The 15,214-nt window shown below is 31.1% G+C and overlaps 1 protein-coding gene and 1 pseudogene across 1 annotated transcript; both read left to right on the top strand.

Annotated features, from left to right (window-relative positions):
- Nucleotides 1-263: 263 nt before the first annotated feature.
- Nucleotides 264-2,441, top strand: LOC117926687 (annotated as a pseudogene).
- Nucleotides 2,442-9,306: 6,865 nt separating this feature from the next.
- On the top strand, nt 9,307-10,540 carry LOC117925918 (13S globulin basic chain-like). The gene is made up of 3 exons (XM_034845028.1): nt 9,307-9,374; nt 9,607-10,083; nt 10,179-10,540. Exons 1-3 carry the CDS (start codon nt 9,307-9,309, stop codon nt 10,330-10,332), a joined length of 699 nt encoding a protein of 232 aa, XP_034700919.1. The 3' UTR covers nt 10,333-10,540.
- The last annotated feature ends 4,674 nt before the right edge of the window (nt 10,541-15,214 follow it).

The raw sequence follows: 15,214 nt of genomic DNA, 5'->3' as shown, positions 1-15,214 counted from the left end.
ACTCAAATTCTATAGAAATATTAGTTTGTGAAGAGTTTGAAAACCAGGAAGAGATGATGAATTTGCAGAAGTCAAAAGTAAAGGATAAATCTTCCAAACTCTAGAAGATGGATTGTGTGAAAAGCAAAGAGAAAAATGTATTGTACAAGTAAAGTCCAGAAGATGGGCAATTTTCCTACTCAACCTCCTCCCGAACTCTATAAATACTCCCCTAATCTTCCTCATATTCATCTCTCAAAAGTCTCTCTTCATCTCTTTCATAACATTCAACTTAGTCTCTTTCTATTGTTTCTCATAAAATCAAGGTTTGTACTCACTCTTATCTATCTATCTATCTATCTATATGTATATGTTAGTGGCCTTCAATGTACACATCTGAGAACTATGGATGAATGATATGACCTGAATTTCAAGATGAAGGTTGAGCTTGTTTTTTCCACATTAGCCCACTTTGTCTACTCTACCCCATTACTCCACCTGATTTTCATTATCTCTCTACATGATCTTAATCGTAGTCTTAACCTTTTGATCTGTGTTTTGCAGGCAGTCGTTCATTTGCTTTCTTTCAAATATACAGACATAATCCATGGAGTTGAACTTAGCACCAAAGTTTGCACAAAAGATCTTCGAAGGAGAAGGTGGAACATATTACCGTTGGTCAAGTGCTGAATATGAATTGCTCAAGGAAGCAAAGGTTGGTGGTGGAAGGCTTGTTCTGCAGCCTCGTGGCTTCGCTCTCCCTCACTATGCTGACTCCAACAGAATTGGTTATGTTCTTCAAGGTCTGTAAATCCCCGAACTTTTTATGTCTTATTCTTGATTAGAACTCTTTTTCTATTTCTTTTCTTTTTCTTTTTCTTTAGAGAATTGTTAATTATTCCTCCCTAAAATCTCCACCTCAATTTTCTTTTCTTTCTCAAAAATTAGAACAAAAAGAGTGCACACAGCCATGGTAGTCGGCTGTGACTGGTGTGAGAGGGAGAGGGGGTCGCCATGACATGCAAGAATGAAGAAGAGAAGAAAGGAACAAGACTAGAATTGAAGAAAGAAAAGGGATAAGAGAGAGATGAAAGAAGTTGAGGGCTAGGGTTATATTTGGGAAAAGGAAAAAGAAATTGAAAAGAGAGAGAGAGAGAGAGAGAGAGAGAAAGTGGGCCCTTCAATATTTCTCTTTTATTTTTTTTGATGTTTCTTTCAAAATGATTCTCTGATATTACCCACTGTGCCATCAAACCCTATCCCAGTGGCTCATTTATGAAAATATATTTTGTCCACATCCAGGCAGCTGTGGAGTAGTTGGAATGGTATCACCCAAGCATCCCAAGAAGTGGTGTTGAGGCTCAAGAAAGGAGATATAATACCAGTGCCCTCTGGAGCAGTTTCATGGTGGTACAATGATGGAGACTCAGAACTAATTATCGTATTCCTTGGTGAAACTTCCAAGGCCTATGTTCCCGGAGAATTCACAAACTTCCTACTAACCGGAACTCAAGGAATCCTTGGAGGTTTTTCCACTGAATTTAACTCCAGAGCCTATGATTCAACAACGAAGAAGCCAAAAAGCTTGCAAAAAGCCAATCTGGCTCTTGATATTAAGCTACCAGAGGGCCACAAAATGCCCCACCCCTGCAAGAACAGTACTGATAAATTGGTGTTTAATATTGATGCTGCATTACCTGATATCCATGTCCAAAATGCTGGATTGCTTACTGCATTGACAGCAAAGAAGTTTCCCTTCCTTGGAGAAGTTGGGCTCAGCGCCACCCTTGTGAAGCTGGATGCCAATGCCATGTCCTCACCGATGTACGCGGCTGATTCGTCGGTTCAAGTAATTTATGTTGCAAAAGGGAGTGGAAGGATTCAAGTTGTTGGTATCAATGGTGAACGTGCCTTGGACACGAAAGTGAAGGCTGGTCACTTGCTTGTTGTGCCAAGGTTCTTTGTGGCTGCTGCCATTGCAGATGGTGAAGGAGTGGAGTACTTCTCATTGATAACAGCTACAGAGTAAGCATCAATCTAATAAATTGTTTTCTCTTTAAACATCATCGATTGTAGGGTTAATTACTAACTATTGTTATTTGTCTTTTGTTTGTTTACAGACCTGTATTTGGCGAATTTACTGGGAAAACATCAGTATGGGGAGCATTATCTCCACATGTTTTACAGGCCTCTCTCAATGTGGCTCCAGAGTTTGAGCAGCTTTTCAGGGCAAAGATCAAAAAGAGCACCATTCTTGTTCCTCCACAGAACTAGATTGATTAATAACAGGAGTTACAGGGCCCTTATGATCTATTATCATTTGTTTTCTGGAGTTACAGGGCTATTAGAATACAATAATTGTACTCCTAAGTGTGTCTTTTATATGTACATCTGTGAGATGGAAAATGTTGTACAACTATTAATTATATGGCAATAAGTTGTTCCTTTGTGTGATCAGAAAATCTATTGCTGCATTGATTTTGAAAAATTTCAAGAAATAGCCTATTAGAAGCCTTAAATTAGGTTGTGAACCTTATTGTACTCATTGCGAGTGCATATTTGTCTATGAGAGTGATGGGTTCATTCCCATCATTTACCTAATTGACCGAAGAATGTGGACAATGCTATCATCTCTTTGCTTCAATCAAACTCTGTATGTAAACTACACTATTCAAATCATCATCAATAAATCTCCTAAAAATGAAAGAGAGATTTAAATGTGCCTACTCTTTATGGTCTTATACCAATCAAAACCTACACAATCATTCATGTTCTTGACATAATATCTCATGCTTCTTAATGAATATTTCAACTTCATACTGAGAGTGACAAATTATATGTATCCTCTATTTTTGTTCAAAGAATCTTTCAAGATTGCCCTTAAAAACTTGAGAGGTGGGGAACTAAGGCTAAAAGGATGACTATATTCACTTGTATGCCCCTCAATTCAATGAAGTAATTTATTTATTTTCAAACGGTTGAAGATAAATTTGGAGAGCTACATCATATTGTGGACCACTAATTTTTTCCTAACATGGGATAGAATAAGAAAAGAGATACTATATCTTATCCCATGTCTGGATGGTGATAGGATAGATCAATTATATCATCAATTATCCTATCCTATATTCAACCAAACATTGGATATGATAAGTGTTGAATATATTATTCCTGAGATATGTTAATTTCATACTAAGATATGAAATATGCATATCCATATATCATAAATTTATTTTTTATTTTTTTATACTCATTTTGTAAAATAATTTTTTATTATAAATTAAATTCATGATTAAAAATAAAAAATATTAATATATAATATATAATATATAATTTATTTTTATATATCGAATAACATAATATAAAAATTTTTAATTTATAAAATTTAAATAATTTAATCATGAATATTGTCAAATATAAGGAAATTTCATTTTTTAAAATAAAAAAATATTAGAATGTGATATAATTTTATTTTAAACATTAAAAATAATACATATTGGTGACTTTTTAGTGATAACAGATGAAGAATGGGTAGGATTGTCAGGGTATAGGTAGGATAAAAAGTGGTATGAGATGACAAAGAGATGGAGTGGTCAAATGATTGGTGAAATGGAAACACCACTTCATCAAAGATGATATGCCGAGTTATTACATTCTGCCAGAATTGTAATCTAAGCATAACTAACCTTTGTGAATTGTGCAAAGTGATGTTAGGCATGCGATTAATAAGGAATATGACAGTATGGAACGCATAGAGCCAGAACTTCAAAGGTAAAGAAGTAGTAGCAAAGAGAGCCAAACCAGTTTCTACTATGTGCCTCATCTTTTCTGTTTTGGGATAGAAGCATCTGTTTTCAATCTCACATGTAGCAAGAAAGAGGGTGAAAGCTTTGAATTCACCTCCATTATCAAATTATAAACATTATAATTGAGAATTGAATTGATTTTCAACTAAGATTTTGAACTTAACGAAGGTAGGCAAAACTTGATCTTTAGTATGTAAGGGATGAAGTGAAGAAAACCGAGAAAAATAAAGGAATAATAAGAAATAATTTGGACTAATTATGGAGATAACAGTGTCAAGAACTCACAAATCAGTACGAACTAAAGCAAGAGGATGATCAAAAAGCTCTAGATTCAAATAATGGAAAAAGTAATCTATGACTTTTTGTACATTGGCAAGCACAACAAATATTATGTCAATGATAGTCATTAGAGATATTACAAGATGTAAGAATCTGCTTCAAGTATCAGCAATAGGATGACCAAGGTGAGAACACCAAAGTTTAGCCAAGTTATTCAAATTCCTAGTAGAAGAGCCATGACCGGAAGTAAGGAGGGCTAAAGGTGCATCACAATATTTATTGTGTTTCCAAAAATACATTAATAGATTAAAAATTAATCCAAAAAAAAAAAATTTCATTTTACAATAATTAATCCCTCTCTAATTTATTTTTCATTTACTGCGATATTTCATCTTTATTAATCAAAATAAATGTCCACAAAAAATATCAAATTAAATAAATATAAACTTTAAATTATCAACTACAAAGAACAATCAAATTTAAGAATCTTTTATGTATCCTCTATTTTTGTTGAAAGAATCTTTTAAGATTGTTGCTTGGGTTGGGTGAGAATAAGAATGGGGTTTAATATCCTTCATTCAATAATCCCATGTCTAATAAGAATGGGGTTTAATATCCTTCTTCCTTCATTCAATAATCCCAAGTCTTATGATTTATGGTTTATTATGTTATTAGAATTTTGTGGGTTGCTTGATTATTATGATTTGTTGGGTTATTGGGATTTTGTGGTTTGTTTAATTGTTGAAACTTAATAGAAAATAGTTTTTTTCTTTTGAATTTAATCTTAGCGCTTTCGTGTTAGATAGAGCACTTTTTATTTTTAAGAAGTGTATCCTAATTTAAAAAATAAAATAAAAGTCTCACAAATTTTTGCATTTTATATAAAAATTATTATTATTATTATTTATTTTTAAGAAATGTATCTCTTAGTCTCTCTTGGTATGATTTTCTTTTTCATTTTGGTTTTGAATTTTTGGGAACGAGCATGTGCTAGCATGAATATGGGAAATGATCAATTATAAGGGAAATAATGAAATAGAGAGATAAGGAGATGCATAGAATAAAAAATAACAAATAAAAAATAAAAATAATCAAGAAAATGCACCATACCCAGATTCCGCCCTAATCCACATTCCCATAAATTAATGACAATCAAATATTAATAAGGATTAAATACACTTACCTTCCTCTTCATCGTTAGTGTATTTCACACTTTTCCCTCTTATATTTTTCAGTCAAAATTTTACTCCAAACTTGTTAAACACCAACATTTTGCACCTAATTGCAAACTCTTCGTAAAATTATAAAAGGGGATTGCTTTTTTTTTTTTTTTCACTATCTCGTTCAAGCACTGATTTGAACTTGGATAGAAATAACTTTGAATTAACAACTTTCAAGTGAAATTTCTTAAATGCCTTTAAAATATAGTAGTTACTAATTTTGATTTTTAATTTTATATAGATGTTTGCATGACTAGTTGTGATTTTTATACGTCGTTACACAGTTTGGCAACTTCGAATTTAAATAATAAATATTTTTTATTACATTTTCAACTTTGTTTCTTTACTTAAAACTTATTCATGAACTTTTTAATAAGTTTAAGAGGTAAATTGTTATTTTTTAACAAATCTAGGAAACAAAGTGTTGACTTTTGAATGTGAAGGGTCAAAATGTAAAATAGGCCAAAGATTAAAAGGGTAAATTGTATTTAACCCTATTAATAATATTTGTTTCTTTTAATTTTAGGGTATTCATTATTATTATTTTTATATAACTTACCATATAAAGTTTGAAAAAAAAAAGGGATTTAATACATTCATTATTAAATTATCAAACTTTTTAGCATGTACACTTGGGTAAATATCGACTCCTCTTTGTAGTTTATATAGGATAATATTTACGTCTTCTAGTGAATTTGATAACAAAAGGAGTAGAATAATTTTATTTTTATTAAAATAAGGATAAGTGTGATGTTTTAGATAGTTTAATTAAATAAAAATCTTCTTTCTATATTGCATTTGAGGAAGAAAAATGATAGGTCTCTTCCAAGGATGCCAAGAGGCCACCTCATAATTTACCTTCTACATTTTTTTTTTATATTTATTAATTTTTTATTAATTATAATATTTTATTTTATATATAATTTAGCTACTTCTTAACAATTTCTTTAATTGTCGAATATTATATGGTCAATTAAATAGAGTAAGAACTTGATAGGATTAGTTAACTTATGTCTAGGTTGGCTCATTGTCTTTAAGGACAACTTGATAGGATTAGTTGACTTTGGTCGGATATAATCGTGTTTAAATCAAATTCATGTCCATTTATATAACATGTTTAACAAAAAAATTACAAATTATTTTTTGATCAACCTACATAATATAAATTTGAATAGAATTGATCTATTTAATAATTATGTTGGTTAACCTTATTATAACCACATCATATTTAACTTGCATTTAACTCATTAAAATTTGATTTTAAAAAACTAGATTAATTGAGTAAAAAATGTATAATGTTTGGAGGTTAATTTCGTCTTGATTATTAAATAAGATTTTGTTGGAAATCTTTAGATTATCTTTTGAAAAAGTGTAGGATTCAATATATATATATATATAAAAGAGTTGTTTCACCGTTCAATTCTTCACCCTAGGTCGAGAATGGAACCATAGTAAAATCGGGAATCACTTTGTTTCACATCACAAAAAGCCTTTGACCTCTTTTTAGAGAACTTTTCTTCTAGAGTTCTCTTTGTCTTCTTTTTTCAGAGAAGAATTAAAAGTAAGCAAGAGAGTGAGTGAGAGAGATCTCTTTTTTATTATTATTATTTATTTAGTGGGTGGTTTCTAACGTTCCAACTCCCACAAATTGCTCCCCCTGATCTTTGATTTGGTTGGATCGGGTTAGATCAACCTAACTTAGACACCCACCCAACTCCAATAGATTTCATTATTAAATGGGCTACAAAACTTGGTATCTATTTGATAATTGGTTGATATTTGATACTTTTAATTCAATTATGATTCGTATCCTATTTGAAATGATTTATTTATGACCCATCAACATAAATTGTCATCCTTACAACTTCCTCATTTAATTTTTTAAAATTATTTTATATTTTAGTTATATTAAAAGTAAATATAATTTAAAAATAAATAAGTATTATTAATTTCTATAATTTATTTTGATAATAATTTTTTATATATGTTTCTAATTTTTTATTTATGGTATATATAATCACAATAAGGCAATAGGTAAATTCGCCCTAGGTTAAAAAAAAAAATTTCTAAATGAGACTTGAACTTATATATATCTCTTTGGCCAATATCATGTTTATTTTCATCCCTGATTTGTCTAAGTCTAAATAATTTTGTTTCTTTAGGCCTAGCACTTTAAAAGTTCCAATTGAATTTAAAATATTACTTTTAGCATTTGAAAAGCTCTATGAAATAAGATTTATATGTCTTATTATTTATAATGCTTAAGAAAACTTTCAAATTTAGAAAGACATTATTACATCCATCTTAGATATAATTTAACATTATTTAGAGTGTGTTTGAAAGTGATTTTAGAAAACGTTTTTAATAATTATAACACTTGAATGATAAATTTTTTTAAGTATTAAAAATATTAAAAGCTGTTCCTAAAATCATAACCAAATTAGTTTTTAGAGTATGTTTAACAGTAATTATAAGAAGTTCTTTTTAACTTAAAAATTGTTTTTGAAAAAAAAAATTAGATGTTTGACAAAATTTTAAAAATTACTTGTAGTATTTTTTTAGAAAAATACTTTATAAGTGATTATCCTAAAAACACTTTTTGAAAAAACACTTTTATTAAAAACATTTTGAGTAGAAATATTGTCAAACATACTCCTAGTATGTTTCAAAAAATACATGAAAATATTAGATCCAAAAATCTATTTTTAACATTTTTTTTATTACAACAAAATACTAAAGGGAGAAAAAAATATTAAGAAAAATGATTTTGTTTGATTGTACTATAAAAAATATTAAAGAAAATCAAATATAATTAAAGCTAATTTAGAAACTTATATATTTTAAAATTATTTAATCTTTATATCGATGAGTTAAAATAAGTAAAATAAGTTTAAAGAATCGAATGAAAATGATTTATTGAGTTTTAATTTACCTTTTTTATTTTTCTTTATTTTTTTTTTCTACTTTTTCTTACATTTTCCTTTAAATTTTTTAGAATCAAACATAGCCTAAGGAATTATCTACGAAGTGGACATTTTTTTTTAATTTAAATTCATTCTAAAATAAATATTCGTCGTTACTCAAAATAAGTATTGTCCACAAAAAAAAATGATCAAATTAAATAATATAAAATTTTAAATTATTTGATACAATTGCAACCAAGATGTTAAGAATAAAATATTTACAAGCTATTGAAAGTTGGAGACGTGACATGTTGGGGTGGACCAAGACTTGTTCCCGCTAGAGTTGCTGACAATCTATTTATAAAGATAACGCTTATCTGCAACATCATTTCCTTATTTTTTTTAACATCTAAAATCTTAGTTGTGAAGATATATATATATATATATATATATAATATATATATATATATATATATTGTTTCATTGACTAAGAGATTTTTTGGGAATAAAGAAAGAAGAAAACATGGTAAAAATGAAAGAAGAAAAAGAAGAGAATAAACGAAGACGACCAGAAATGAAGAAAGAGAAGGGAAAAGAGAGAGAAGCAGCGAGGAAAGTTCGGGGTTAGGGTTATATTTTGGGAAAAGGAAAGATAAGTTTTATTTTTATGTTTATTTGTTAAAAAAGAGGGTGACACACCGTGACAACGAGAGACAAAGTGGGCCCTTTAATAATCCTATCTACAAATCCAGTGGCTCATTTATGAAAATACATTTTGTCCACATCCAGGCAGCTGTGGAGTAGTTGGAATGGTATTCCCCGAAGCATCCGAAGAGGTGGCGTTGAAACTCAAGGAAGGAGATATAATACCAGTGCCCTCTGGAGCAGTTTCATGGTGGTACAATGATGGAGACTCAGAACTAGTTATCGTTTTCTGAGAATTAATAGCATAATCACATGTGACAATTAGCATTCATTTAATAGCAAATTCAGTCTGTTACCTAGTTCGTGCTTGAAAGCATTTCTGCTCCTTGATATCATAATCTGTTCCGGGCGTGATGCTCCGAATACATCATAGCTTTCCTTGTTCCAAATCGTCCAAGTGGAGTGTTGCTGATCATGACTTTCCTTTCTACAATTCAGTCCATTGTGTGGTGTTTGTCGATGCTCTTCAAGGAAGAAAGAGAGTACTCAAAAACACACTTCTCTTATATATAAATACAAATAAATAATATATATATATATATATGCACATAACATCTAGTGGATACTGACTATGCAGTCAAGTGAATTAGATGAGCCATAAAAATCAAGCAAATATGTGAGTCCATATGACCACAATGAAAAATAAATAACATGATTATATTATCAAATAATATGTAGTACAATAAATTAAATTTCCACTGAATTTAACTCCAGAGCCTATAATATCAGCAACGAAGAAGCCAAAAAGCTTGCCAAAAGCCAAACTGGTGTTTTGCTTATTAAGCTATCAGAGGGTCAAAAAATGCCCCACCCCTGCAAGAACAGTACTGATAAATTGGTGTACAATATTGATGCTGCATTACCTGATATCCACGTCCAAAATACTGGGTTGCTTACTGCCTTGACAGCAAAGAAGTTTCCCTTCCTTGGAGAAGTTGGGCTCAGCGCCACCCTTGTGAAGCTGGATGCCAATGCCATGTCCTCACCGGTATACGCGGCAGATTCGTCGGTTCAAGTAATTTATGTTGCAAAAGGGAGTGGAAGGATTCAAGTTGTTGGCATCAATGGTGAACGTGCCTTGGACACGAAAGTGAAGGCTGGCCACTTGTATGTTGTGCCAAGGTTCTTTGTGGCCTCTACCATTGCAGACGGTGAAGGAATGGAGTACTTCTCATTGATAACAGCTACACAGTAAGCATCAATCTAACAAATTGTTTCTCTTTAAACATCATCGATTGTAGGGTTAATTACTAACTATTTGTTATTTGTCTTTTGTTTGTTTCCAGACCTGTATTTGGCGAATTTACTGGGAAAACATCAGTATGGGGAGCATTATCTCCACAAGTTTTACAGGCCTCGCTCAATGTGGGTCCAGAGTTTGAGCAGCTTTTCAGGGCAAAGATAAAAAAGAGCACCATTCTTGTTCCTCCACAGAACTAGATTGATTAATAACCAAGGGCCCTTATGATGTATCATCATTTGTTTTCAGGAGTTACAGGGCTATCAAAATACAATAATTGTACTCCTAAGTATTTCTTTTATATGTGTATCCTTGAGATGGAAAATGTTGTACAACTATTAATTATATGGCAATAAATTAGGTTATGAACCTTAGTGTACTCATTCTGAGTGCATATATATTTGTCTAGGAGAGTGATGGTTTTATTCCCATCATTAACCTAATTGACTAATGAAAGTGGACAATGCTATCATCTCTTTCCTTCAATAATCAAACTGTCTATGAGATGTAGATGATCTTATACCGATCAAAACCTACATAATCATTCATGTTCTTGACACAATACCTCAAATGAATATTTCAACTTCATACCGAGACTGACAAATTATGTATCCTCTATTTTTGTTGAAAGAATCTTTCAAGATTGCTCTTGAAAACTTGAGAGGTGGACAACTATGACTAAAAGGATGACTATTTCTTGTGTATGCTCCTCAATTCATTGAAGTAATTCATTTATTTTCAAATGCTGGAAGATAAATTTGGAGAGCTACATCAAAATTGTAGACCACTAATTTTTTCCCACCAATATGGCATGAGCCCATTTTTATGCCTTTATGGAATCGGGCATTACACTTTGGCACCATTCTAAAGTCATCTTTCTATTATCCTTTTATCTTAATCTCATTTATGACTTCAATCCCGTCTCCAATCTTATATATTTTGTAGATTGATGCACAAATATATGACGTATGGACTCTGATACACATATACTTTCATTTTAATTTTATCTTTTAGTTATAAATTTTAATTTTTAAATTTCAATTTTTAATTTTTAAATTTTGATTTTAAGCTTTAACTTTGGAATTTTAATTTTTATTCCTAAATTTTAACTTTAAGCTAAGTTATGGGGCAAAATAGCCCTTTTATAGAAAAAAAATATATGGTTTAAATTATTTGTAAAATTTATGTCCAAACTAGTCCCTTTATTGCCATGTAGAAGTCATGTTATAAAAAATATTTAAAAAAAAAAATTTAAGTTAAAACCTCAATTGTCAATTAATGCTTCATTTTTTTAATTGAAATTGCAATTGAGAATTGATGCATCATTTTTGAACTGAAACCTCAAGAGCTAATTGAAACTTCATTTTTTAATTGAAACCACAATTGATAATTAAAACTTTATTTTTAGACAAAGAGTGAGAATGAGATGGAGAGAAGGGGGGAAGTAAAGCAAATTAAGAGAATATATATATATATATATATATTTTTTTTTTTTAAGGTTGACATGGATCTAGAGGGACTAGTTTGCATATAAGTTTCAAAAGCAGTCCAATTTTCATATTATGCATGCACTGAAGCCTAATTTGCCCCAATATTAATCGTGAATAATCTACTCATCACCTAACATAATAATAATAAAAAAAAAAAAAAAAACTACTACTATTATCTATTTATCTAAAATTTATAAATTAGACAATCCTAATAATATTTTATATTAATATTAGTAATCCTAAATAATTTCCAATGCTAATATTATTATCACTAATATTATCTTCAACTTCCTAATCGATAACAATTGAATTAAAGAATTTCCAAATTTCCATAAAATATGTGTTCTTTCCAAAAATCTATTACCAATAATCACTCAATATCTATATATTTTAAACTAAAACTCCTAGTGACATATCTGAATCTTGAAAAATAATGTGGATGCTTCTCTCATCTCCTCATCTAATTCCTAAGTGGCCTCTCAAATATTGTAATTGCTCCATTGAACCTCTACAACCTTGGCAATAAGCATAACCTAGTACCTTATCTATCACATCTACAATCAGAACAGGTACTTCTTCATTAGTCAAATCCTTTGACATTTGAATAGGCTTCAACTCTACAACATGAGTGGGATAAAAAACATACTTCCTCAAAGCCGATACATGAAACACATTATGAATCTTAAACAATTTTGGGTGCAAGGACACTTTATATGCCAAAGTGCCTATTCTTTCTAAGATTTCAAATAGTCCCACAAACCGAGACTTAAGCTTTCTGTTTTTCTCAAATCCTATTGTAGACTTTGTAGGCGAAACTTTTAAGAGAACATGATCACCAACCTCAAACTCCAAATCTCATATGTGATTATTAGCATAACTCTTTTGTTTACTTTGAGTTGCTTTCAATCTTTATTTAATCAAGTCAACCTTTTCAATAGTTAACTGCACAAGTTCAAGCCCTGAAAGTTTCCTCTCTCTGACATCATCCTAATAAACAGGAGATCGACATCTCCTACCATACAACCCCTCAAAAGGTGTCATCCCAATGCTATCTTGAAAGCTATTATTATATGAAAACTTTACTAAAGGTAATTAATCATCTCAATTACCTTTCAGGTCTAAAGTATAAGCTCTCAACAAATCTTCTAAAACCTAAATTACCCTCTTTAATTGACCATCGGTTTGAGGATGGAAAACAATACTAAAACTCAACTTAGTAACCAGAGCTTTTTGTAAACTATACCAAAATCTATAAGCAAAACGAGGATCCCTATTGAATACTATAGAAATAGGTACCCTATGCATTCTTACAATCTCCTTGACATAAAGAGAAGTTAATCAGTCCATGGAGAAACTAACTTTCATAGGTAGAAAATGAGTAGACTTTGTTCATCGATCAACAATCACCTAAATCAAATTATTACTGCCTAAGTGTCAACCCTATCACATAATCCATAGTAATATGTTCACATTTCCATTTAAGAATAGAAATTGGCTGCAAAGACCTTATTGGGTGTATATGCTTAGCTTTCACTTGTTGACACACCAAACACTAAGCCACAAATTGTGCAATATCTCGCTTCATGCCTGACCACCAATAATTCCGCCTCAAATCTTTGTACATCTTTGAGCCTCCTACATGGATTATAAGTCTAAGACAATGAGTTTCCTTCAAAAACTCTCCTCTTAAGTCTCCATTATTTGGGACACAAAGTCTAGTCCCAAATCTTAAGATTTCATCATATGATAACATAAAGTCAAGCTTACCGCTCTTCTTAACTTCCTTCATAAGTTGGACCGATTGCAAATCATTCTTTTATGGGGTCTTAATTCTCCTAATCAAGTCTTGTTGTACTATGAAATTCACTACAAGAGCTCTTGAGTTACGAACTATGGTATGGATTTGTAAACACCTCAAATCCTTTAGTAACCGCCTCTAACAACTTTTGATAGTTGCTAAGGAACCAATTGATTTCCTGCTCAAGGCATCAACCACAGCATTTGCTTTCTGCAAATGATATTGAATAATATAGTCATAGTCCTTAAGTAACTCTATCCATTTCCTTTGTTTCATGTTTAATTATTTTTAAGAAAACAAACACTTCAAACTCTTATGATTTGTGAATATCTCACAAGTTTCACTGGAAAGGAAATGTCTTTAAATCTTAAGTGCAAAAACACTACAACTAACTCCCAATCATGAGTGAGGTAGTTTTGCTCACAAGGCTTTAACTATCTAGAATCATAAGCCACAACTTTCTTATTTTGCATAAGAACACACCCCAAACCCTAATGAGAGGCATCATTATACACTCATGTTCCTCTACTTCTCGAGTACACTAAAATATTATCTATAAAAACCATGACAAACTAATCTAGATAGGGTTTGAATACCTTATAAGTTCATAAAGGCAGTAGGTGCATTAGTTAAACCAAAAGGCATAGTAAAAAACTCATAATGCTATATAGTTTCAAAAAACATTCTTGGGTACATCCTCATTTCTAACCTTCAATTGATGATATCTAGACCGAAGACTGATCTTAGAGAACACACATGCACCCTGAAGCTGATCAAACAAATCATTAATCCGAGAAAGAGAATACTTGTTTCTCACCATCACCTTATTCAACTCTCTATAATCAATGCAAAGTCTTATTAATCCATCCTTGTTCTTCACCAATAAAATAGGAGCTCTCTTCACAAATCATGAATCCGAGGAAGAGAATATTTGTTTCTCACAATCACCTTATTTAACTCTCTATAATCAATGCAAAGTCTCATTGATAGGTAATTCTTCTTCACAAATAGAATATGAGCTCCTTAAGGTGAAACATTGGGCCTAATAAAACCTTTATTTAACAACTCCTAAAGTTGAATCTTCAACTCCTTAAGTTCTATAGGTGCCATCTTGTGTGAGGCCTTAGAGATAGGAGTTCTTCATGTTACCAAATCAATGGTAAACTCCACCTTCCTCTAGGGGAAAGCTAGGCAAATCATTTAGAAAGACATAAGGATAATTCCTTACAATGGGTATGTTCTCCAACCTTAAATCATTTTCGTCACTCACCACATATGCCAAAAAGCCTTGATAACCCTTCCTTATTGGGCAAATAACTAGTTTGCAAGGTTGAGATCATATGCAATGGTCTGTCCACATGTTTCCCCTCAAAACTAAACTCGAGTTGACAAAAAATGTGAAACATCGATCATCCTTTTTCCAAAACAATCAACAGAGGCATGATAGGAAGCTAATCAATCCATTCCTAAAATCACATTAAAAATGCTACAGGTCAAGGAATACTAAGTTAACTAACATCTCCCTATAACCAATATATCATCATAAGATAATCTTTAAGCATTCTATTGGCCACATCAGAATCTCCTAAAAGAATAGCAACATTAATCAAATCAAAGTCCATGCTAGCCACTAACGTATGTAACAAACTAATGAAAGATATTGAAACAAAATAGTGCATTGTGCTTGGATTCACCACTAAGAAACCAATTAGGCAATTTAAAATTATGAGAAAGAATATGTAGGATTAATTTGTATTAGATGAAGCTAAAACTTAAACTAATGTGTCACTCATC

Source organism: Vitis riparia, chromosome 12, assembly GCF_004353265.1.
Source record: "Vitis riparia cultivar Riparia Gloire de Montpellier isolate 1030 chromosome 12, EGFV_Vit.rip_1.0, whole genome shotgun sequence".
NCBI lineage: Eukaryota > Viridiplantae > Streptophyta > Magnoliopsida > Vitales > Vitaceae > Vitis > Vitis riparia.
The sequence above is the reverse complement of the archived record's forward strand: the minus strand, read 5'-3'. Positions and strand labels throughout refer to the sequence as shown.

Bases quoted from the DNA above. Each gene is read 5' to 3' on its own strand.
- LOC117925918 (XM_034845028.1), top strand. From the start codon at position 9,307: ATGACTTTCCTTTCTACAATTCAGTCCATTGTGTGGTGTTTGTCGATG. The intron at 9,375-9,606 runs GTACTCAAAAAC...ATTTAACTCCAG, and splicing joins CTCTTCAAGGAAGAAAGAGA to AGCCTATAATATCAGCAACG. The intron at 10,084-10,178 runs GTAAGCATCAAT...GTTTGTTTCCAG, and splicing joins TCATTGATAACAGCTACACA to ACCTGTATTTGGCGAATTTA.